This window comes from Cydia amplana, chromosome 3, assembly GCF_948474715.1.
Source record: "Cydia amplana chromosome 3, ilCydAmpl1.1, whole genome shotgun sequence".
NCBI lineage: Eukaryota > Metazoa > Arthropoda > Insecta > Lepidoptera > Tortricidae > Cydia > Cydia amplana.
In genome coordinates, this window is record NC_086071.1 from 19,452,494 (window position 1) to 19,479,765 (window position 27,272).

The 27,272-nt window shown below is 36.3% G+C and overlaps 1 protein-coding gene across 9 annotated transcripts in view; it reads left to right on the forward strand.

Annotated features, from left to right (window-relative positions):
• Nucleotides 1–27,272, forward strand: part of LOC134662747 (mucin-2-like) — a 141,179-nt gene that overhangs the window by 16,181 nt on the left and 97,726 nt on the right. For all 9 annotated transcript variants that reach the window (XM_063519025.1, XM_063519024.1, XM_063519023.1 and 6 more), the window contains one exon: nt 12,771–12,846. In XM_063519025.1, the coding sequence (XP_063375095.1) occupies nt 12,778–12,846 (69 nt within the window). In that variant the 5' untranslated portion in view covers nt 12,771–12,777. The remainder of the gene's footprint in view (nt 1–12,770; nt 12,847–27,272) is intronic.

Sequence of the window (27,272 nt, forward strand, 5' to 3'; positions counted from 1 at the left end):
AACTTTTTCCATTGACCCCAAAAAAACTATTGATACTGGATAGGAATGGAATCGATTGGCATACAAAAATAGCATGTGAAAAATATAAGTTTTCATTTTCATACAAATTGTATGGGAAATGTTTTCCTCGATTTGTGGCTTTTCTAGCCGGAATTTTTTTTTGTTCCATACAAGCTTTTGATCCTCAATAGGAATGGGATCGATTGGCATCAAAAAAAAAGTTTGTCAAAAATTACCTTTTCCTCGCACCCTGTATGTTTTTTCCAAAATCTGTAAAAGCCAATCTTCATTAATTTGAAATCGAGGGAAGGTCTTCTAAGACCGTTTTCTCGTAGCAGCACGGGATCTGGTAGCTGCCCTCACTGACCCAAAAAGAAAATCCATCCTGTATTAGTTAGTGTGGTTCAAATCTTGGAAATGGCATTTGAGCCACTTTCGGATTTCCGATTGAGTTGAAATTTTGGATACGTATGCAAATCGGATGACAATGCAATCGGGTGACAAAAATGACTAATAACTAGTTTTTTGCCAAAAACTTATTCCCTATTCCAATATCTTATACTGATAGGGTATGCCCATTATAGGGGGCCCATTACTGGATCCACGTCCATTACCGGGGTTCCATTACTGGAGCTTTGGTGTCCATGACTGGAGAAAAAAACCATACTTTTAATTTATTAATTATGTGGAAACTAACTGCAGTATCTTTGATACAACACGCCTGAAACATGAAAGAAGGATAGGATATTCATCTTTTAACACGCTAAGCGGTAGAACTTTTACATGTATCAGGGAAATATCACAAATACTCAAAATTTCCTCTTAAATGTCCCATGACTGGTGCCGTTACTATATAGTAAGATTGTTCAACATTAACTCCCATTCCAAACATTGCATTGAAACCTTAAAACTCGCAAATTGTATTGAGACTAGCGACCCGCCCCGGCTTTGCCCGACCCGACTTTAACAAATTATACATAAACCTTCCTCTTGAATCACTCTATCTATATAAAAAAAAAACCGCATCAAAATCCGTTGCGTAGTTTTAAAGATCTAAGTATACATAGGGACAGACAGACAGAGCGGGAAGCGTCGCCGTACCCAATCTACTTACGTGAAATCTTATACCTTTAAACGAGCAATTCTTGTTTGTTTATTTATTTATATAATTATATATTTCGGCGATCTCGCAAACGGCTCTAACGATTTCGATGAAATTTGGTATATGGGGGTTTTCGGGGGCAAAAAAATCGATCTAGCTAGGTCTTATCTCTGGGAAAACGCTAATTTTTGAGTTTTTATATGTTTACCGAGCAAAGCTCGGTCGCCCAGATATTATACTATAAATTACCTACAAGTAAAATTAAAATAAATAAAATTAAGTTGTAGACTTTCTATGAAAAAAACATCTAATTAATAGTATAGCATCCTTCAACAACACCTTGCATGCATCTTACACATTTGGACTTTCTTCGAAACCTAAATTTATACGATTTTAAACTCTACTGCCTCTTAAACAAGGGAAAATACCATAAATATACCATAGGGTCACTATAATCATAGAACCCCACGTTGAAAACTACACATTTTCCACCTTATTACATTGGTGTAAGGTTCAAATCTGTAAACGTATTGAGGTCGACCGTACTGGATGTGCACAGTGGAACCGAGTAACTCGGTATAATTGCATTGTTAGATAATGTGAGGTGGCTGAGGTGTCGGTATAGACGGCACGCTAACCTGGGATTTCTGGCCAAGGCCCGGAATACTTTGTTGTCTTTAGATAGGGTTGGCAATTATTTTGTTATATCGGAAAGAGAAGAGTCGTGAAATGTATTGGACCCCATACATTCCATGACTCTTCTCTTTCCGCACAAACTCTATTTTAATGTAATGAACTAATGACATAACAACGAGTTTAAAATAGTAAAATTTTACGTACAATTATGAAACGTTATACATACTAAAATTCTACACGCTTTATTTTATTTTATTATAATTCCTAGCAACGAAAACTAGTACCTACCAAACATAGATATGTAGGTACATATATGTTACATTTCAGCTTAATTGTCGTTTTAAAATGTGACCGTGTACCTTCAATTGTATGGGAACGGATTGTTGGTGTACCTTATTAGTTAATCCTTTTTTTTGTATTAGCATTAAATATCTTAAGCTTGAAATACTTTTTAAAGTTCTTTCATTTTAATATGCATATGAAAAGTAAAAGTAAATTATTTATTTGCATTAAATGTGGTTAACAATATAGGTCTTATTATAATTATTAGTGGGTATCACAAGTCGTAGGTATTATGCAAAATATGTACAATCTTAACTCTCTTCTTCTCTTTTCTTCTTCTTGTTCTTTTTTTTATGAGAAACGTCAGTGACTAAAAGTTAGACTTATTTACAAATATTTAATTCAATCTATTTTAATGTAATTTTATCATTAAAGTAATAGCAAAATAAAATAAAGTGGCAATATTGAATACAATTTTCAAAGTCCATGTGACGTGACAACCCTAACTAAACAATAAAAGAAACCTTATGAGTTATGACTTGATGATCATTTATCTTATCTATGACATCTTCAATTAAATCATTAATGCATAATGATTGTCGCATAACCATCATTATGGTTTGCGTGGTTTATTCCGTGATTTTCGCAATAAATAATCATGCAAAGAATAGAGATATTTAAATTGATTGCAATTTGTGGAAATACAGGTATTAGTGCAATTTATTATTGAAATTTTTAAATTGCTATTTTATTTACTTATGTTGATACCTATTGCATATTGGTACGCACTACACGGTACAATCCATAATTACATAAGCTGCTTGTGTATTAATTACCCTACTTCAAAATTTTGAAGGTAGTTTACAACCTTTATTTTATGTGTGGGTTCTTGATTTCGGAAATTCTTTTTATTATGGACAACACTTATACCTAGGTACAGTCAGCAGCAGATGTTGCTAAGCGGGCGAGGTGTTCAAAATTACATTGACGCGCTTTTAGTCTCTTAACAATAAAGTCGCGTCAAGATCATTTTGAACGCCTCGCCCGCTTAGCAACTATTGCTGCTGACTGTACAAGTTTGGAGACATTGGATTTTTAGGGATGAAAGAAAATGGAAAGTAAGGCATTTCTAAATCAATAAACTGAACTTTATTGACGTAACTAATCGCTACAAGTTTCGCTTGTAAGATAATAACTTGTTAAAAGTATTATTTGATACATAAATGAAATGATCACTTAATTTTCTTCGTCTTTATTTTAAAAGATTTTATGAAACTTTACTAATCATCACAGTATAGGTAAAATAACTTTAAAATAAAAATTTAAATAAAATAAAATTAATACCTGTCATAAATTTCACCCCCAAAAATCCGATGTCTGGGTACAACTATGTACAACAAAGTTTGTTTATCATCTCACATGTGTTCGAATCTGTACCAATCTCCCACTGGTTTTTATGGTCGTTTTCTTATTTTAATAATAACGATAACTTGTGTAAAGCCTAAACCTTGTTATGGCAGGTGTCCGTACGTATTTGCAATAGCCCAGTCTCATAGTCTGCTGAGACCGGTTCATGGGTGTCTATTGTTGCACCTGTAAACGGGTCCCAGCAGGCGTTCTACATGACATTAAAGCTCTGCAAAGGGCCTCTACGTGTTGGATCTATATCCCCACGCAAGCCTATCAAAAGACCGGGATTTATAGGCCCGTGATCCCAAAAAAAAAGTTATCAAAGCTAGTTTGTTATTTCTTCTTGTATCATCGGCATGCCACCTTAAAGTTTCCATCTTTCACACCATAAAAAAAAGATTTAATTGTCAATAACTATTAAACGGTGAAACTACCGAAGTTATTATTAAATTTGTTGTGTAAATTGTATAAAAGTAATCGAGATATAAATAGGTGGTGATTATCTTCCCCTACTTATGTAAGAGGAGGGGGGGACACATGTCCTTTTGGACTCTGATAATTTAGCTTACAATTAGTCTATGGTAAGGATTAGCATCTTGTGGTACTCACGTTCTAGACTTTACTGTCATAGTTATCGACAAATTTGATCACAATTTTTTATGCAGTGGCAGGTAGGTGGGTACCTAAGTATTAGTTATACATTCAGCATCGAATTTCCATCATATCCCTTATTATTCCTTATTATTATTCACATTAAAAAAACTTTTTTCATACCTCAAAAGAGACTCAATAATTACGTAGCTTTAAAATAGTATTTTTTAATTATCTAACCTTTAACTGCACTTAATAGCAAAAAAACTAATAGCGTGTTTGCACCAGTATCGTAGGTATTGTCTTTGGCCGTGACATTTCCATTGTTCTATAACATAACACTACTTGATCATTCGCAGTAGGTTAAACCATCTTCCTGTCTGATTAACATCTATTATTTAGTCTTAATTTTGATTATTTTGTTAAATTAATAATGTTGATTTTTGCAATCTACGATAGCTTAGAAACAAAAATAACTATCATCATGTATAATATCCCTATCCTTACTTACAAGGTACACTCAGCGCCAAAATATATAGGTATTCAAATTACGCAGTCAAAACTAGCTTTTTACTGATTTTATTGCTATTAAAATATTATCTTTTGTATAAAATACATGCTTATAAATTATCGTGATTTCTATTTGCATATAAATATGCTAGTTTGTGTTCTGTACATATATAAATATGTAAGAAGTACTTGTGTACTTTTTTTGCTACATTAGATAGGTATATTTAAGTATCTATAAATATTTATATATTATATTATAAACATATATCGTTGTCTGAATATTCTGAAGTACCCACAACACAGGCCTTATTGAGCTTACAGTAATGTGTGTAATAATGCCCTATAAGAAAAGTATATCCGCTAAAATGTACATATTTATTTCTCAAGAGCCCATCAACGTGCACACTAGCGCCACTGCTAAATAATCGTGATTATTTCAATTTAACGAAAGATATTTTAAAAAAAGCGGCCAAGTGCGAGTCGGAACTAAAAAACTACTAACTAGATCTCGTTCAAACTAACTTTCGGTGGAAGTTTGCATGGTAATGTAGGTATACATCATAATATATTTTTTTTTAGTTTTATCATTCTCTTATTTTAGAAGTTACAGGGGGAGGGGGACACACATTTTACCACTTTGAAAGTGTCTCTCGCGCAAACTATTCAGTTTAAAAAAAAAAAGATATTAGAAACCTCAATATCATTTTTGAAGACCTATCCATAGATACCCCACACGTATGGGTTTGATGAAAAAAAAATTTTTGAGTTTCAGTTCTAAACCCCCAAAATTTATTGTTTTTTTTTCTATTTTTGTGTGAAAATCATAATGCGGTTCACAGAATACATCTACTTACCAAGTTTCAACAGTATAGTTCTTATAGTTTCGGAAAAAAGTGGCTGTGACATACGGACGGACAGACAGACGGTCAGACAGACAGACAGACATGACGAATCCATAAGGGTTCCGTTTTTTGCCATTTGGCTACGGAACCCTAAAAAGGGGGCCGCTACATACTGTATCTTGTATTAAAGTACCTTTTGAATACATCAAACTAGTTTCTATGTTGCTGGATTCGTCAATCTATAAACTCAAAACAAAAACGGCCGTTTTAACTTTTGACGAATCCAGCAACATAGAAACTAGTTTGATGTACGTATTCAAAAGATACAGTACGTAGCGCCCCCCTTTTTTAAATATATTTCGTTAAAATTTAAATAATCACGATTATTCAGCAGTGGCGCTAGTGTACACGTTGATGGGCTCTTCACAGTCAACAGTTTCCGTCAATAATAATTGAAACGGAATCAATTTGTTTGCATTACAAAACAAACGCAACAGTCACGCGTGAGCACGTCGCTCAGTCGCGAGTAAAAGTGTTTCAACTGTGGTTTCACTTTCGTTGCTCGAAGTATTATTACACGCTGTATGTGTAGTGTAGTGTAGTCTGGCCCGTTAAGAAACCGGAATCGTTGGATTTTTGAACTAACGGTACAATAGGGTTGTTGACTTGACACATGTTGAATTTTATAACTAAATCTAGTTAAATAGATAGAAAATGAGCAATTATTCACAATACATTGGAAACTTAAAAAATATATGGGAATAATAAAAAAATACAAGACCTTAAAGTAAAAAAAAAACTTCCAAATAGGTGAACAATAATTATAGCATTCGATTCCTTACATTTTACTAAAAGAAATATGTAAGGTCACTGCGGGCAAGACCGTCTACAAGGCAAGTCCGTCAACACGTTATAACTTTTGAATTAGCAGGCGTATGCCGCTTTGGAGTCTAGTCGATTAATCAGTTTTGCGCGTTAGTTCCCTCTAAAACAGATGGCGCTGTGACAACCAATTTCAGAACAATCCGCCTAAATAAGTCAATTCGTGACATTCGTGTTTTGAACTCGAAGTCATAGTTCGACAGCCGTGCGAAAAAAAATTGTTAAAAATAGTTTTTGAAAAGATTGTGCATCAGAAAGTACCTACGTAAGGAGCATAAGAACCAGTTACCTTTATTCTTCACATTAAAATTTGATTAAGTTTGAAAGTCCGTCTATTATGTAGGTACAAGGCAAATCCGTCATACCAGAGATTACCAACTGTTTTTGCGACTTTAATTTTATAACGATTTGATAAGGTATCGACAAATCTTCCTGACATTGCGCATGATGTTAGTTTCCTAAATTTTCATCATAGTAAATTAAAAGAAACGAATAAAGTACATTTTAAAATTTCTTACGGTCTTTTATTTCGGAAATCCAAAAAATAATTACGTGTAATTATTAGCCATAAAAGGTTTACTACCCCATTTTCGTAATATATATTTTCGTAGACTTGCCTTTATATTAGAAAAATGGCGTTTATTTCGAATCAGAACCCTATATCAACAAGTTGAAAGTACACTTTTCATTGTCTTGATTAATTCTTTTTAGGAATTCGACTACGAACATATATGCACCCATAGATTGGCTGATATCATTACTAGACGGACTTCCCTTAAACTACAAGGGAAGTCCGTCTACTCGCCGATTTTTAAAAAATACCTACTAATGTTTTTGCTTAATTTATGATTAAAATGATCTGTCACTCCGATTCCAAACGGTAACGTAGGTGAATAATTAACGCAACTAGATCACTCCAAAGTAAAAAATAAATAAAGTATGCCGGTCTTGCCCGCAGTGATCTTATCGCAATATTTCACCAACAAAATCGTCATTCTGATAACAACTGACAACGTCTGTGCGGAAAGAGAAGAGTCGTGGAATGTAAGGGAGCCCATACATTCTACTACATGATCTGATTTTAAGTTGATTTCCTTTCAATTCAACGTCAATTGAAGTTCAAGACTGTTATGAACAAATCAGAATTTTAGAAGAGTAAAAAACGTAGATCTGAACACAACTTAAGAGAATAAGAGCTTGCGCAGATAATTTTGGACGCCTGGACCGCTTAGACACTTTTGTGGACTGTATTATGGGTAATTCCAGAATACAAATACAAAGTCAGCCGCGTAGGTGTAACAGCCTTAACATTTATCTCAAATGGCTCAGAAGCCTTAAAAGTGAGTGACCGATCAAACCAGTATAGGCGGTGCACTGCTTTTGCACACGCTTATCATGCACACGCCTCACGCAAACTAGTATAATAGGGTATTTGACTACTAGTCAAATCAGTTTCTTCTTTCGAGCTGTTAAAACGATTTTGCTACTACGGAATTTATATGAAACTAGCATGCGACGTCACAATCAAACTACCTACTCTTTATAGTTTGATACGGGTTTTAAATTGTGTCTAAAACTGCTGTCTATTAATCTTCTAGTGCTGTATTCATGCATGGTTTAAAATAATTTATTTTACCTAAATCTAAAGCCTGACCAGGAATGTATGATCACTCGCCATGTTGCGGAATTTCACTGGAACTAATTTTTTCATACTATACTGAACTGTCACCCCCAGAGGGTGTTATTCTGTCTGTCACTGATCACTGTCAAGAGACAGTGATCAATTGATCATTTATTATTGGTCAGGTTTTACCTATTGGTTAACTTGAGACGTTGCACTCGGTAAGCGAAGTGAACTGGTAACACTGGAAGGAAGCCGGAGAAAGTACTGGACTGTATATAATTACTGATATTAAAGTACTGATACAGATATTAACTTGTCTTTGCTCTAAATTATGTGTTGTTTTTTTAAAGAAGTAATTCTGTTAATAGAAAGACTTGTAAATTATAGCTCGGTCAGCAAAACGTCTGAAAATATAACCCGATTACTACTTTTCGTAAAAATATCTATTCTCGCGACGACGACATTTTAAAGTTCTACCGGAAATTATTAAGTAATTGATTATCCTCTCAAAATACAATCCTTAACGTAAAATAATTTATGCATCAAACGCATAATAAAGATGTCATACATAAACAATACTTACTCCTTATTTAGCAGTAAGTAAAATAATAATTATCTAAAGTTTAACTTTCACTAATTTAGTAGAAAATTTAAATGACAACAGTAATATTTTATGTTCATGAGAAATAAATGACAAGGCAGCAGACATTGTATGTATGTCTATAAATAACCAGAAATGCATTAAAGAAGATAGTACAATGATCGGAAGTACAAGAAACAAGATGTATGTTAAACACTTAAAACTGATTAAACCACTTTAAGAACTTTATTTCAGTGGGTTTAAACAAGAATTACAACGGGTAGGTTACAATACAAACCGAACCAGAGTAGATAACGAGCCAACCTAATATTTATAAAATACGGCTAGATACTAATTTATGACCATAACAAATTGGTACCTATAATATTCTAGATTGTTAAGGACAGTATTGTCTCCCAACCATTATTACCCGTTCAAACTGGATTATTGTCACCCAAAAAAAACGAAAGTGGTATCGGGTATAATATTTTTCCTTGAGATCAATGTAAGGATCATGAAGAACGTTGGGCCTAACATAGAACCCTGAGGGATCCCCCTATTAAAGTAAACAATTAGTATCAAAAGCTTTGTTAAGATCTTGTAAGGTTTTTTCTCTCGAACAAGCCTTATATTTGCATTCGCCCCCGATGCATTCCATGCACGTCACGCACTGCACTTGCAACGCTTGCTTTCCCCGGTCAGCTGCCATGTGGGCCGGTGAGGCAACTAATTGCCTGTTGATTGGTCAACTTGTGAATTCAAACTGTGTGCGGAGAAGCGAATCAATTAGGCTAGAAACACAGAATAGTTAATAGGTATTCTGAATGTTTAACAAAACCTAAAGTTTGACAGCGGAAGCTCACGAATGACACACCCTCCTAAAGCATACGAGTAACACACAAATGGGCACGGCTCATTGTAACGAGTGCAAAAGTTATCTGTTCAAACCCTTTAAATCAGTGGTTCCTAACCTTTTCAGTCCGGTAAGTCCTTTCAGTCCTTTCAGGAGGGGTAAAATCAGGTTCCCTAGTTAAGTCATAGGGGTCTATGACTTAACTAGGGAACCTGATTTTACCCCTCCTCCCAATGGTTATAAAAAATGAAACGTGTACGTTTGTTGTATTGTTATTTAGGTTAGATTAGCTTATTACCCCCGTAAAATACCAGTTTTACCCCCACGGGGGTAATTACCCCCAGGTTAGGAACCACTGCTTTAAATGTTACTTTAAATACTAAGTACGCTCCTAACTTTGTTATGCATATATAGTTATATATACGAGTAAGTACAGGTTGAAATAACTTTAAAACGCTTGAATAGCACGTGTATGTTATTATAAAATACTTTTAACATTTAGTTTTCTTAACATGCCTTAAATAGCGGCCGAAGCGAGTTGTAGAATATCGGAATAGTTTGACAGAGTAGAAATATGCCGTTAAATGGTAGACACAGCAATTACAAGCCAACACTTCTATATTTGTAAAATATTCACGTAAAAACTGGACAAGGACACAGATAGATTAAATGTTATTACGACGTCAAGTCTTCGTTATAGGGATGTTATGTAATATAAATTAATTAAACTATTACATCGTCTTGAATTTCTTTTAAAACACTGAATAAACAAGATCATACAAGATTTGGCTCTTTCTATTTATTTAAGGCGCTAGGCGCCGTTTTTGGCCGTAAACTCTAACATTCTAGAGTCTATATCTTCTTAACGGTTCAACAAAAAAAATAAGAAAAAAATATGTATGGTTCTACGTTTTATGTACAATATTTCTAACGTTTGACTTGTTCCCTATGACTTATAGTTTTTCCAAAACAGGAACATTACGACAGACCGTTTTGCGACTAACTTTGCCTATTTCTAGTAAAAGGTTTATTCGATTAAAGTTATTTTTAAACAAGAATAATTTATTTAACAGATACTACAAATGCAACGTAAAATAATGTTAATCACTCAATTTTTTTTAAAGAAATCGAATATTATTCAAAATTTCGTGCGTATGTAGCTCGAAAAAGGCGTGGCCGGCAGTCGTGTGCTGGCTTTGAGACGAGGAGGCAGTGTCGCTCGTCGCTCCGTGCCTTCCTTCCATTCTGAATGCTTGTGCTGAGCCCAAGTGCAATAAAATTGAAGTTATTTTGGCCAAAGATTAAATAACTGCAGAATGTTGATTTGGTTGTGACTCGCTTTAGCGCGCGCAACTCGGTGTTTCGTAGCCTATATTACGAACGTAATGACAATATTTCCACTTATGTTTGAGAAAGCTTCATTTGAAATATAAAAAACATATTTTCTAACATGTGCGGACAACGGACATGTTGCCATTAAAATTTAACGTTTTTAATAAAGTTTGATAAAAGATAGACAAATACCAGTATAGCGCCAACTGTGCGCCTCTGGGCTTTATCTTATTCTTTGAACCTCGTGGCGGTGCAGCTATACAAAATTCAGGTACGATCGCAGCGAGCGGGGTAAGCGGGTGGTGCGGGTACAGATACAGAACGCTTAGCTCCGCTCAGACGCTAAAGGGCATTGGGCCTACCTAGCGTCTTAAGATCAACAATAACTCATTAAAAGAAAATGGACACTTGTGACATCAGATAACGTGTTCTCATACTACTTAAAATATATTATTGACGTTTCTATTTACCTCGCGTCGGTTATTAAGTATTTTAATATTTTTTTTGTTAGATTTCGATAACATTTGGTGGATAGACATCGTTTCCTATTCTGTATATTATAGGTAAGCGCAATTTCACGCTGCGTCCTATTATAAAATTTTCCTGAGTTACGAAAACGTATGGTAGGTATTTTCGTAACCTCAACTCAAAATGTTATACATTACATACGAGTTTTATTTTCGTATTTAATTCCGTCTAAATGTCAAGCTCTTAATTTAGTTCGTTATTTCTCTACTTTGTTCTAGCGACGTTGCGGGATCTGCTTAATAATTTTATCCCAAAATTTGTTGTAGAATTGCTATTTGATCTTCCATTCAGAGGGGAAACCAATTAGGTAGAGTTTAGCCTAGTTTCCACGCAATTTTATCGTTCAGTGAGCATACAGTGCAATATGCGTGAAAGGAATTCAGGAAAAAGCCCTGTGTTTTTAAATGGTGTGTTGTAATTCCTACACAGATATTTTTGAAAATTAATGCAACAGCGCAGCGTTTTTCTGGGTTCAATTCCCTGAATTATGTAATCTGTTGCAAGGCTAGTAGTTTTTAATGTCGCAAGGAAAATCCTGTTTTCTCTCTCCGATGTAGAGCACTGACTCATTCAGCAGGGCTTGGTAGGTTCTAGCAGAAATAACTGCCCATCAGTGCACCTTGTGTGTTTCCAATAAAGTGTACAATTGTTCAGCAAACAGTGTAGGTACGATGAAAACAGGTTTAGTTCGAATACTAAGTGAGCCCTTGTAGCAACGATTTAATCTGGTTTTAATAACTTGAAATATGGCAGTTATTACAAGATATACATGGAAATACTTGCAAAAGTTGCTATGAGGACGTAGTGTTTGATGACTTTAACAATATTTATACCTACAAACAATATTTACCAAAACTTCGCTATTTTACAGTAGTTGTGTCATGTCTTAACTGAGCTTTTTTTATAGTATCGTATCGAGAGACATTTATATTAAGTTTTACGTTTCCTGCAGCAATGCAGTCGGCTGCCTAACTGCAGCAGTAATTCTGGTGGAAGTCTGAATTCAAACGGTACCTTTATGAAAAGTCTGTACAGACCAATTTAATATCTGAGACTGTCCTATTGTCACGTACCTATATTTGTAAATTAAGCTCATTAATAGATATTCTTTAAGTAGCTTACACGTGTAAAATTTCACAGTAATTTATATTTGTAGTTATGGTTATGGCAATAAAATATTTTTCTTGTTTTTAAATTATAATAATATAAAATATAATATATTTTTATTTAGTTTTATTTGATAGATAAGTTAGTTTATTTAATTATTTTTTTTGAATGTACAATTACTTGTAATCATAATAAAATTAAAAGAAATATTGATAAAATATAATAATAATATGAACCTATATACGTCCCACTGCTGGGCACAGGCCTCCTCTCATCTCTCTCGCGCGAGAGGGCTTGGGCTATAAATCCCCACGCTAGCCCAATGCGGATTGGCGACTTCACATACACCTTTGAATTTCTTCGCAGATGTATGCAGGTTTCCTCACGATGTCCAGGTTTTGAACCCGCGACCTCCAGATTGAAAGTCGGACGTCATATCCACTCGGCCACCACCGCTTCTAAATTAGTTAAAAAAAAATCGTTTGTTTCAGCGCAAGGATGCGTGCGGGGGTGTGGTGCGTGGCGCTCGCGCTGCTGGCGGTCGGCGGCGCTCTCCGACCCACTCAGGTATGTCGTTGTCCTTGTTTAGGCTAATTGTAGAAGGAACAGACTATTAAGGATGACTCACGTTAGAGTGGGCCGTGTCCGGGCCGGAGCTTCCGGAGCCCCGTTTTCTATGGAAAGCATCACGTGATCACCTGTCATCTGTCATAGAAAAGTAAGCGCCGGAAGCTCCGGCCCGGACACGGCCCGGTCGGCCCGGTCTAAAGGATGACTCACGCTAGGCCGGGCCGTGCCCGGACTAGACATAGAAAATTATGTCGTAAAGCGGTAAACCAAAAATCAGTTCGTTAATCTGTCTCTGTAAGAATTCAAGTAGGTATAATCCGCACTTATAAGTCAAAAACAAAAGACACTCGCATGCACATACCACGTCTTAACATAACGGCAATTACTCGCATTAACAATTATAATTCTAAATATCACGTACAAAATTGCGTGCGCGTTAAATTGGCTGTTACACTTCTTGAAACTGTCGTATCTCTTCAACATTATCTTGAAAGAAGAACCTTAATTCATACGTGTTACGGTTGCTTTTTGATTGCGCTTTAAATATGAAATACGGTGTTGAGAGAGTAATCATCTGAATAAATGAGGATCAGAGTAAACGGCCTATAGAAAGTGGGGTTGTTGCTCTGAGTGCGTAGCCAAGATGTCAATAGCTAACGCTCCTCAGCGTAGCGTAGTCATCTCTCTCTGTCACACTTCCATAATGAGACAGAGACCGTTGCGTTTAGTTCGCTACGGAGCGTTAACGATTGGCATCTTGGCTACGCACCGTTCCAATAACCAACGCGCAAGTCGAAAACCAGTATAAATACGTCGTCAGAATTCTTATAGATTTATAGGATATCGAGGTCAAGATACTTTGGTTTTTCTGATACCATCCAGTGTTAATTTAACTGGCAATTGTAAGCCTTATTGTTAAGACATTATGGTCCTCCGATGATCAGTTAGTTTTGGTGGTATTGTCATTTGGAATTTTACTACGTTTAATTCATTTGAAATGGCCGGTACGGTACGGTTCAAATATGATTAAATCAGTGTTTAATACTGTTATGACATTACGGTGAAAACGTTACGTATTCTTAGCTAATTGTTATTTACGGATTTTGCCGTATTGAGTTCTAGAAACAGCGTTTCTAATAAGTTCATGGGGTAAACTTGTAGCAAGGAGTATTATTGGTGGTTTTGGCCGAATACCGAATATCGAATATTCGGCCACTCTCTCGGCCGAATACCGAATATTCGGCGACGGAATATTCGGCATGAGATGCGAACATTGTGAGTCACAATTATTATGAAAACTGTTCGCCAACAAAGCACAAACTTAGCTAAGATATATTTTTTGTAAAACAGAACTAATGATCGAATGTAGTTAGAGTCAATCAAATCAGATCCATGATAAAAATAAAATATTTCATAATCAACAAATGCTTAAAAAAAGGGTCTTCCTATAATACTTTTTAAATATGAAATATACCAAATTTTTTGAACTTTTTTTGTGTAATTTTTCTTTTTAGTTAGGGGCAACAGATATTCGGTATTCGGACGAATAGTAGGCAACATTTGGCCGAATACCGAATATTCAGCAAAGTGGCCGAATAGGCCGAATACCGAATAGTTGCCGAATATTCGTGGCATCTCTTATTATTATTGGGGTGTTATTAGTGTTGGTAGGAACTCGAGTCCCTTGAGTCTGAATTTAAAGAACTTAGCACATTTTCACGAGGCTCGGCACTTAAAAAACTTCTGAGTCTTTTAAGTCCCGAGTCGAGTCCTTTGTTGACTCTTTTTTAAGAGCAACTCAAAGGATTCGAACCTCCGAATAAAGACTCCGTTAACATTTTTTTAGGTTTTTTCCTAAATAACAGTAAAGAAATTAGTCGTAATTGTATGATTTGTGTACCTAATCTACAAATTTTACATAAATAATGCATTGTGCATTCCAAAATTGTTTGTAAAAAAATCAAGAGTTTTCTGGAAAGGACTCAAGTCTCTACCAGAGACTCGCGTCTCTATCAAGTTGAAAAGAACTCGAGTTCAGGCTTAATTATAAGAGTCTGAAATTATTACCCGTAAAAAAAGCCTCATAATAAGTTAATAACGAATTCTTCTATACTTTTTTCCAACCTGTCTCAATCTGTCTACAACTGGATTAATGTTCATACTTTATGAAACATAAATCATAGTAAACATCATTAACCAAACTGTCCATAAAGTATTTCCATCTTCCACACAGTCAACTGAAAATAAACCTTAACACAAAGACTTAAGGTACAATAACGGTATCACGGTACTGTTGCTGTTAAAAATGATATGAATGTATACTTTCGATTATAGCATGACCAATTGCGCTCGAAAGCGAGTACATTTATATTGGCAGTCGTTGCTACTATAGAGTGTTATTGACATTAAAAAAATAAAGTTAATTATACAGGATGAATTTCAATTAACGACTTTCATCTTGGCTAATGTTGGGTAGGACTCGAGTCCTTTGAGTACTCTGCTTCAAGACTCGACTCATTTTTTCAGACTCTTATGATTAAGCCTAAACTCGAGTTATTTTCAACTTAATAGAGACCCGAGTCTTTTGTAGAGACTTGAGTCCTTTTATGAGAACTCTCGATTTTTTTACAAACAAATTCGAAATGCATTGTCTTTATGAATAACTTGTGGATTAGGTACACAAAAATCATACTTTAACACCTAAATTCTTTACTGTTATTATAAAAAAAATAGATTTATTTGAAAAAAATGTTGTATAATTTTCACGGAGTCTTTATTCGGAGGCTCGAGTCCTTTTGAGTTGCTCTTAAAAAAGACTCAACAAAACACTCACTCGGGACTTAAGACTCAGAAGTTTTTTAAGCGCATGTCTCGTCAAAACGAGCCGAGTTCTTGAAATTCAGACTCAAATGACTCAAGTTCCTACCAACACTAATCTTGGCTAGACCCCCTAATATATATGTATATGTATGGTACTTGGAGTCAATATTTAGCCCTCTCTATGATTTAAAGCCCTAGGTACTATTACGTAGCAGCGCAGAAGCCCCTTATGATACTAAGTGGCCGATTCAAGCACCTAGGCACGCTATTAGTGATTGCGATTCACGGTAATTTAGTTTGACATTACGCCAACTTAAAAGACGCTTGCGTTAAGGTAAATGGCCGTATTTCATACCTATAATATAGTATACCTATAATATACATATGAAATACAGCCATTTAACTATACAGGGTGTTTGGTACATCGTTTGCCAAATTAAAACGGCAGATAGGTTGACTGTTGAGTTATTTTCTATCTTCTCATGCCTAGAAAAAAAGACAGCTCGTGAACCTTATTACAAAAGCATAAGGTCCATGGCATATGGCAAAGCATATGGTCAGTTTAGAATGTTAAGAATGTAAACCTCCTGTGTACAATTTTGTCCCAGATGTGTGTCAATATGTAAAATTCTGCAACATTTGGCAGCCCAGGCCATTTCAAAACGTATCATCAAGTCAGCATATCACCAGCTCGCGTGCGACGTGCGGTCACCGACATACGAGAGGCGACTGAAAAGTTCGCGGCCTTAGAAAAAAAATATATAAAAGAGAAGTTACATAATTATTGTTACTTATCTGCCAAACTGCATACTTAGCAGTTTGTTGGCAGAAAACTTATTCTACCCTCCACCATCGTAAAATCGTTCAAGTGTGATTTCTTACAAACGGATTTTTATTAAAGAGAGTATTTAAAATGCCACACGGCGCGATTCGGGAAATGATTTAGAGATTCACTAGATATGAAATAGTAAAGATATGTGACGTTCCACGACAAAAGGTACCTTATGGCGGCTGGCGCTTACGCTATTATTAATGCCGCTCCAATATTCAGCCGGGGCAATGGTACCTTTTGCAATGGAACGTCACATATATCTTTACTATTTCATATCTAGTGTATCTCTAAATCATTTCCCGAATCGCGCCGAAAGTTCGACACTTTCCTCTTGAGGTTTAATAAAAAGTCTTAGCTCGGTGAGCAAATGGAATAGCACTCATGATTACCTACGATTGGGGTTCACCTCAATTGGTGTTTAGCGTTTTGAAACTGTGTTTTAATGCCGTTTAGACTGAAAAGTTGCTGGTTGTGTTACTTATGTCAGTAAAGTAGGTGTTACATAATAGGGTATTTGACTACTAGTCAAATCAGTTTCCTTTTTCGAACTGTCAAAACGATTTTTCTACTATGAAATCTGTATGAAACACTGGCATGTGACGCCACAATCAACTTTGCTACTCATATAGTTTTATACGGGTTATAAACAAGAAATTGTGTTTAAAAATAACTGCTGTCTGTTATATTAACCTTTATGATACTATCTTTGAACTTCTAATTTAAGTATAATTGATAATTTACGCCTCTTGAGCAACTTAGCCGTTTTTGCAAGCCCATATGTAAAAATTGGGTCGTACAGGCAACTTATAACGAGATATCGAAATTTTAACTACCTATACAGAAGAAAGCGCTTGAAATTCTGAACAAAACTGTATAACTCATTTTCGCCAAAATGTCCTTTACGCCAATTGAACCCAAAGGTATCGACATTATACATTCATAAACGACTTTATTGCCTTGATATTAAGAATGTACAAATATTTTTGCCTCTAGATTAGGGTTGCCATACGTCCAGGTTCGCCGGGACATGTCCCGGTTTGAAGCACGGTGTCCCGGCGTCCCGGCCGATAAGGAAATTGTCCCGGTTTAAAAATCATATTTATGCCAGATGAGAGTAATCACATAATTTTGATTTTTATGAGTAATCAAATATTTTTAAGCGATCCGATCCGATATTTATGCGGATACAGAGTAACGATGTTTTTGCCGGGCACAAAGCATCACATATTTTTACCGAGGTAGTGTCGTCATATACTTATGCCTCCAATGGAGCATCAGATATTTTTGCACGGCTGCCCACAGTCATATATTTTTGCTGGTGACTGTACCTACTTTTACCTAATGTCCAATATCAGTTTCTCAGACACATAATCATTAGATGATTATGTAAATTATGTTATTTTATAGCTTTTAAAGTCTGTAATGTAGAGCTCGAATTTCAGGCTCCCGAGGGCCTAAAATCTCATTAATGGAACTTCGGCCCTCCGAGTAACACTTGTACATATGACACATATTATTGTTGAGTAACTTAACATTTGACGATTGATTCGTGTTAGAGCGCTGCTTTCTTACAGCTCGACCTTCGGCGTCACTTAATTTTTAACAAATATAAACATTTGTTTCAGAAGCTTAGCATTTTCCTCGCATCAAAGCTCACCGCGCTGGTTATAAGTACGCTTCGGGCTTATTAAGTAATGTGAAGATTTCTGAGCTCGACCTTCAGCCTCACTTTTTACCTAAATTTTTGGTTTGTCTTCCAAATCTCCTCTTCTGCAGCTTAGCTGCGCCAAGCTCGGCCTGCGGTCTCGCTTTTTAATACAGTGGACATTGTTTGGCGTCTATGCTCTAGCTGAGCTTATCCTGAAGTACGGCTTCGTCCTCGCATGAAAGCTAGCCTCACTGGGAAACTTCGGATTTTTAGGCCCGGCACAATTTTGTCACAAAAAATTTCGCGCTCGCTGCGCTCGCGTGTTTTGCTGGTTGACCCTTTGAATCTACATGATAGCTTGACTGGTCAATGAACAGTCATTTAAACACATGGAAAATTTATCTCCCAATATACTGTGCTAAAATTTAAAAAAAAAGACACACAAAATAGTTCTTTACCTATCGATGACAGGAAAACCCATTAGAAATGTGCAGTCAAGCGTGCATGAGTCGGACTTAATTACTTAGTTTTTGATGCTACCCCTACGGGTTTTTTATAGACATTTCACTCACGTTTCACATGAAAAAATACATTGTTAAAAATCCCTTAGAACCCTTAGAACGCGAGTCCGACTCGCACTTGGCCGGTTTTCTTTAAATGTCCCGGTCTGAGTCCCCACACATATGGCAACCCTACTCTAGCTCCGTCTCGATATTTCTGACCAGTACGGATATGATGGTCGTTCTTGTCTACGTGACAGCGTGATAAAACGGTGTCCGTCACTTTCTTTCCCACGGTGTTAAACAGTGACAGTTATTTTATCACGTGGATAAAGATGGATAAAGCTATCCATAATAGGCTGGCTGTACTCCAGCTGTTATAAGCCATTAACAATTTTATAAAGTTGACAATTATCTCCGTGCCGCATTTGACCTATAGTTGACCTTCGGGGTATAATTATAATTAGTTCGACTTATTATCAAGATCCGGTAGCCATTACAGTCGATCTTGATACTTTAATATTATTTTGGCTGTATTACGAATAGGTACATTTTTATTTACCGAAAGTAGTAGTGTAAAAATACACTTGACTGTACTTAATGACTATCTACGATTCACTCAAAAAGTAACTGTAAGGTATTTTAAAAAGCAACTCCGCTATCATTTCACTCATTTTACTTTCGGTAAATAAAAATGTACCTATAAAAATATGGGTGTAACAACTTACTCAAAAATATGTCCCATAGTTCTTAATTCTCTGAAAAAGGACGAAAAACAAAAGGCAAAAACCAAGAAAACATTTTTTACTTTCCGATTGGCGTTTGTCCGTAAACTATCGCCTTCCTGGCTATGATACAGGTACAGTCACCTACAATAATAATTATTTTACTCTTCGAAGGCCGCAAAATATGTGACACGCTCTTATGGTTCAACAAATAAGATCGTGACAGATATTTTTCGTTGCCGTTGGAACGTTGCCAAAATTGCTAAATTTCCACATAGAAATATTTCGTAAACTTGTCATATTCATGGGAAACGAAATTTCCTAATTCCATAATTGAAAATTTCCCTTGATTCCTGTGAAATTTGCTAGAACTTTTACAACTTTCCGGCACATCTGTGTAGCAGGCGTTCCTTGGGAAAGTTTGGAATATCTGATACTTGTCTTATAGGAGTAGACGCGTTGGAGGATTCTTCATTTTAACTTTCCACGCATTCTCAACTAATGGGCATATTTAATTAATTTAATTAAAATCTCTCCTCTAAGTATCATTAACCACATCAGCAGGTATGTGTCAAGTTCCAAGCACTAACATTAAACTATGTATTCACTGACGATTAATCGTTCTTATGTAGTTGTAATAAGACTTACGAATGCTCAGCAACTTTTCAGATGATGGGTTGCAGGATGAGATTTAAGTACTTTGTTATAAACATTCCCAAAGTCAAAAGTTTTAAGTAGTGTTTCTAGCTAATATTATAAAATAGGTACCTACTTGTAAGGTAGAAAAGTTCGATTATCTCGAAAACCACGAAATTTTGACTAGACTTTTAAGTGCATTTTCTGGATCAGCCTAAGGTGCTGTCGGTGGTTAGAAGGTTATCCATTAACTACGGGGCATTCTTACAGCACACGCCTAAAAGAAAGTAATAAAATAGTTTTTTTATAGCCTGTTTTAGTGTCCCACTGCTGGGCAAAGGCCTCTCCCCTTGATCTCCTTACAACTCCCGTTGTTGTGCTTTTTCCGATCAGTTACTGATGAAGGCGTCTAAGTCGTCCCGCCATCTCTGTCTGGGCCTGCCACGTCCGCGCTTCTTTTGCGGTATCCACCAATCAATATAAACAATGTTAAACGTAATCCCACAGGGACCATCATTGACCGCGAGGAGTATAAAATAGTACCACCTTATTGACGATCAACAATGTTACCGTTAGCTCAAAAACGGCACATATTACAAAAGTTACGTTACGTTAATGTAACCGTAACAGCGGGTATCGAGAACAGACTCGGAACGAATGCTATTGCAGTATTTCTGTGTCAATGGCAATGGCTTTTTACACGATTGTACGTTTTTAATAGTTTCTTAGGGTAAATCTATAGGCAGTGTTGACATTTCTATATTCAAACTATTAGGGTGTCAAAAATTCAATTAACTAGATATAAATAGAGATTGGCGTACGATTAGTAGATATACTTTAAAGATATGCATAAAATGTGTTCCATCATTCATCTTCATCAATCATCACAAAGTAATACTTTTTACACAAATTGACTAAGTCCCACCCACGGTAAGCTCAAGAAGGCTTGTGATGTGCTGGGTACTCAGACAACGATATATATAATATACAAATAACCTTTTGGCCGCCGGACCTAGTCCGCAAAGACGCTCACTCACACGCCAGAGCAAATTTTAAGTAAACAACTAATAAAAAGTTTAGGGATTGCAAATAGTGATATCGATATTTACAATTTATGGTAAAAATCTTCTCAATTTGGCTTTGTTCTTATCCAACTTTAATTTATTTCGAAAATGCCAAAAATTAACATATTTTTTACACACGACAATGTTAAAAATAAAGGTCTTTATCATTAAAAACAACCACTAAACAATATCGATTCATGACGTAATATCACCGCACTAGGCTGTACAAGAAGTCGTTTATACAAGACAACGGCGCGCATGGACTGTCCGCAGTGCAGACCGACAAGGACTGTTTCCGCGCGGATTAAGTAATAATAGTCTCTAGGTCAACGGCGTAAGCGCTTGTCGGTACGTAAACTTTATAAGCGTAACGTTAGAGCCGCGCATCGTGCGTCGATAATATAAATGTAAGTACCGGAGCTGCATTGGGGAAAATTGCACGTGGGTTAATTGAATTGTCAATGAGTGAAGAACAATAATATTGGAAACGGGTGGGGATCGGAAATGTTCGGGAATGCATGTTTCACATTCGACATGTTCCTTCTCAGTTCCCGTATTACATCCTCCCTACCATGACAACTTTTCGTCAATTTCAAATATATAACATTCTCATAGTTAGGCGACACTGACTATATCGTCCTAGCGTCCGCCTGTACCATTCTTGTGCGAAGCGGTCACTGCAGGGTATCACTCCCCACTACACTATCATCTTAAAATGAATCTTTTGTTCTGCAAATAAACCACAAGGACAGATTTACTTGTCTGACTCTACTATCAACAGCTGAAGAAGCTCCCTGAACTTCAGCTATAGTTAATGCCTGTCTCTCTCGTCTCGTTTTACGTATTCTAGTTACTAGTTACCACCAATTGGCATTTAACAAGTGTTCAAATGCTTAAATAAAACCAGATTTGCGATTTGATATTTATTTTGAATATTTTCATATCGAGTTAACATTCCCATCCCTAGCTGTCTTGTATACAAGACAACGGCGACGAGGAACAAGAAAAACGTTGAAATCTGGAGCAATTTTTTTGAGAGCCTTATTATAAAAGAATGGATTTCTATAGCTGCAATAAATGCAATTTTTTTTAAAACAAGGACCTAAAACATGAACATGAGTGTAAAAAAAAATTATAATTGATATTTTTTCCACATTTACCGAGTGGTTGAATTTTTGTCTTGTATACAAGACAGCGGCGCCAGTGTATCGTTCTATCGTTGTCTTGTATACATGCCAACTGCGGTCAAAGGGTTATAGAAAACATCCATGACTCAGGAACAAATATCTCTGTGCTCATCACACAAATAAATGCTCTTACCGGGATTCGAACCCGGGACCATCGGCTTCATAGGCAAGGCACTACTTACCAACTAGGCCAGACCGGTCGTCGTTTTACAAAACCTAATAGGCTAAGATAAAGATAAAAGATAGTTTATTCAAGTAAGGTAAGTTACATTACCTCTAAATTCGAAGCTAGCTATTATACCTGCTTATACATGTGGCAATTGTAGCAACTCAAAAGTCAAAAGTAAGATACCTAACAATAGCGATGTTATCACAGTCAGTCACACGCGGTTTCAAAAGTCTTATTCCTTTTCCTTTCATTTTTAAATGCAATCGGTGATTCAATAAAATGAAAGTACGTTTGCCAATTCTCAGAGACGTTTGGGAGAGTTTATATTTTAAATAACGTCTCGTTATACAGGATGTTTTTGTTATGCCGGAACATACGACATGAGGGGTGAATATGAAGGTTATACTGAACAACTTTTACTATGGGGCCAACCACGAAATCGCGAAAAAAAGATCTGCTGTTCTGTAGAAAAGATTGACACATAATTTGCGGAGCAAGCAACTTCTGCTGCTGACTATACAAGCAGAACAGAGATCTTCTAATAGTTCTAATCAGTCATTTAATGAGCGCACTAGGGATACACATATTCGTAGTTGTCAAATTATGCGCACGTAAACTTGTGATATTAAGCCTTAGTTAGAGGATATATTAAGGCGATCAAAAGTAGGTTAAATCTAACAAAGTACAGCGCCTTAGTTCATTAACAGTACGCAGCTGGACTTATTTAAATACCCGGCTGTTATTGGCCGAAGGTGCAAATTAATATAGGCCTTGAGGTGGGCCTACTGTAGGCAGTTTATTTACTCTTGAATACTAGCGGCCCACGGGTAGTTCAACAAGTTTACACAAAACTTTTACAAATTATACACCAAAACGTTCCTAAAGAATAACTCTATTAAAGGTGAAAAGATGAAAATCCGTACAGTAGTTTTTGAGTTTATCGTGAACATACAGACGCGATAGGGGACTGTGTTTTATAATATGTACTGACCGATATTGATTTATTATATAATATTGACTAAAGTATACCACAATATACACCATAGCAACACTGCATTTGTTGTTAAAGTATCAGTGGTTATATTTTTTTCTTTTTAACCGACGAAAAAAACGGAGGAGGTTCTCAAGTCGACGCGTATCATTATCATCTTCCTCGCGTTGTCCCGGCATTTTTGCCACGGCTCATGGGAGCCTGGGGTCCGCTTGGCAACTAATCCCAGTAATTGGCGTGGGCACTAGTTTTTACGGAAGCGACTGCCATTTGACCTTCCAACCCAGAGGGTAAACTAGGCCCGTATTGGGATTAGTCCGGTTTCCTCACGATGTTTTCCTTCACCGAAAAGCGAACTGGTAAATATCAAATGATATTTCGTACATAAGTTCCGAAAAACTCATTGGTACGAGCCGGGGTTCGAACCCGCGACCTCCGGATTGCAAGTCGCATGCTCTTACCGCTAGGCCACCAGCGCTTTTTTTAAGTCGACGCGTATATATATATTTTTTTTACGCATAACTTTTTACAGAGTAGTTCGATTTTGATAATTATTTTTTTATTGGAAAGGGTATACCCCAAAGTTGGTCCCATATAAGGTTGAAAAAAAAAATCCAACCTTAAGGGTAGGAAAATAGGGGATGATTGATTTTTCACTCACCGATTGAAACTAAAAATGGAAAAATAAAAACTTTTTACAAAAAAGAAAACCGACTTCAAAAAGGATGAAATAAAATATTATCCTTTTTGAAGTCTACCAACTGATATGTTTGAAGTCGGTGCCAAGACAAGTAGTATCAATACCAGTCAAAAATAATCAGCTATATGGCTATAAATCCCATTTTAGACTCGTATTGTTACTACTTGGCTTGGCACCGACTTCAAACATATCAGTTGGTAGACTTCAAAAAGGATAATATTTTATTTCATCCTTTTTGAAGTCGGTTTTATTTTTTTGTAAAAAGCTTTTAAAAATTATGTTTATAAAATATCGCCATGTACGAGTATGTTCGCTATACGGATAGTATAGCATCTAAGCTTAGTATTCAGTGCAATGCATATAAAAATGCGTTTTAAACTCTCTGGAAAGGCAACTGACGACGACCGGTCTGGCCTAGTGGGTAGTGACTTGCCTATGAAGCCGATGGTTCTGGGTTTGAATCCCGGTAAGGGCATTTATTTGTGTGACGACACAGATATTTGTTCCTGAGTCATGGTTGTTTTCTATGTATTTAAGTATTTATATATTTTAAACCGTGATTACCATGGGGCTTAGTCAATTTGTGTAAAAATGTCCTATAAATAATACCGTAAAATGGGGTGAGTAGGGGCAAAACTGACATTCAAACCTCGATAACATTTTATTTTTACATATGCAAACTGAATGGTAATAAGTGTTCCGGACGTTTGTATTTTAGTTTTTATTTTATTTTGGGTAGTTCCATATTTCATAACTTTGACGATAAACAGGAAATCCTACCTCATCCCGTAGTCCCTCGTAATTGGGGTGAGATGGGATTTCATACAAAGGTGATTTTGGAAGATTGTTGGATTGATTTTTTTTTATTATGAGTATTACTATAGCTCCATTTTATAATTGGAATACATTATTTTTGTAGCAGTAGCCTTAAAATCCCATCTCACCCACCTTTCATCGCTTCTCTCCCCATTCATAACCCAACTCTCCCTGCGAACCCTACTCACCCCATTTTACGGTATATAAAAAACTTTGCTAGTAGAAATAGGCGGGAAATTTGAAAAAAGTAGGCGCGAAGAATCGATCGCCTACAAGAATTTCGTGCCTTTTCTACTGACAAAGTTGGCTTGTCAGATATATTATGCGTATTCAGATGCATTTGTTTAACAGTCAAGCCAGTCACGTTAACTTTCGCGTCATCGGCATTTTATTATGAATTAATAAGGTAGAGCCATTTCACTCTCGCTATCACTAAATACAGACGCATAGGTAATAAAGACTGCTGATTTACAAAGTTTGAAACGCACCGCAATATATAGTGTGATCAGTAGTGTTGTTGCTTATACACGAGTAGTCCATTTATCACTGATACAAAATTTGCGCGATAAATTGAATAGTCATCGATAAACTCGTACGTAAGTGTGACAGGGAGGCAACATGTCGAACGTGGTTCGCGGTAGGCCCTCTAAGGGTAACATTCCATTTCTGACCGCAGCTGCACTACTGGTACTGACCGCGTCGCTGTTACTATCAATTTCCATAGTAAAATGAACAGTAGTGCAGCTGCGGTTGGAAATGGACTGTCACCTTAATTGAAAATAGATAAAATAGATAAATAAAGAACTGTCACTATCACATGTATGCAGATGACCTACAAATTTATAAAACGTTCCATCCTCGGGAGACACAAACTGCTGTGGAGCTGTTGAATCAGGATCTTGATCGTATCGACGTTTGGTCTGGACAGTGTGACTTAGTCCTTAACCCCAACAAGTCAAAGTTTCTAGTGCTTGGCACTAAAGGCCAAGTTGACAAAGTCACCAGGTTTGATATTAATGTTATGCTCGGGAGGGAACGCCTCGAACGAGTCTCTGCAGCCCGTAACCTCGGCCTACTCTTAGACGAGGGCTTGCGTTTTGAACAAAATGTACTCGATGTCGCTAAAAACTGCTACTATAGATTGAAAGTACTATATCAGGTTCGTCAATATCTCAGTGTCGACCTTAGAATAAAATTATGCGACACTTTAATATTATCCAAACTCAACTATGTCGACACTGTGATTAATGGTTGCTTACTGGCTCGTTCGAAGGCACTCCTTCAACGCATCCAGAATGCTTGTGCCCGTTTCTGTTTCCCCATCCCTCCACGTACTCATGTCACCCCTTATCTTAACAGTGGTAAGATGTTGAAAATGGAAGCACGTCGTTCGTTGCATTTTGCGACCCTACTTTTCGGTGTAGTAAAATTCCAACAGCCCCAATACCTTTTTAACAAGTTGTCGTTCTCCTCCCGCCCAATGAGAGATGCCATTCGACTTCTCTGTCCGAGACGCGGCGGTTGCGCAGCGTTTCGTGGCAGTTTTCGCTATTCTGCCACGAAATGCTGGAACAACATACCCCCTCCAATACGTAACTTAAAAACATTACATACTTTTAAACTTAAATTTAAACAATATCTTTTCAGCTTGCAACTGCCGTGTTCTTAGCGTTCCATGCAGCTTAGCTAAATAATTTTTTTTTTGTTGGTTAAAGCCGTCGATCGTTGCCTTTTCTGTAAACCTATTTACAACTACCAACTCACCTATTTTATATTATATTTCTTTATTTATTCGAGTTCCCTTTTTTATGTATATATGCTCAACTATATTTAATATTATACTAAATACATGCTTTGCCTGACTATATATATTTACATATTCCCAACCCACTCACTTCCATATCAAATTTCACTTTTTTTTCTTTTTCTTTGTCTTCATGTATAAGTTTGTAATTTGTGTTAAATATTAATTAGGTACTGAATCACATTTTGACACTGCCTTTACTGTTCTGAGCTATCTTCTTGCCCTGGGCTCCACGGAAGACCAGCGCTATAGCATATATATTATGTTAGAGCATATGCTGAGTGGTGTCCATTTGTAGCCTCTATAGCAGCATCAAAACTACGATTATTATTGCATGTTAGTTTAAGCTACTAATAGTTTTAACTGTTTAGTGTATAAGATCTTCTTTCTTAAATGTATATGTGTGGTGCTGTATGTAGATGGTTTTTGCAATAAACGTTTTTCTATTCTATTCTATTCTTTTAAAATGGATTTGAACCCATGACTGTTTTGGACGCACCACCGTAAGGCTTCGCGCGTACGAGTAAAACA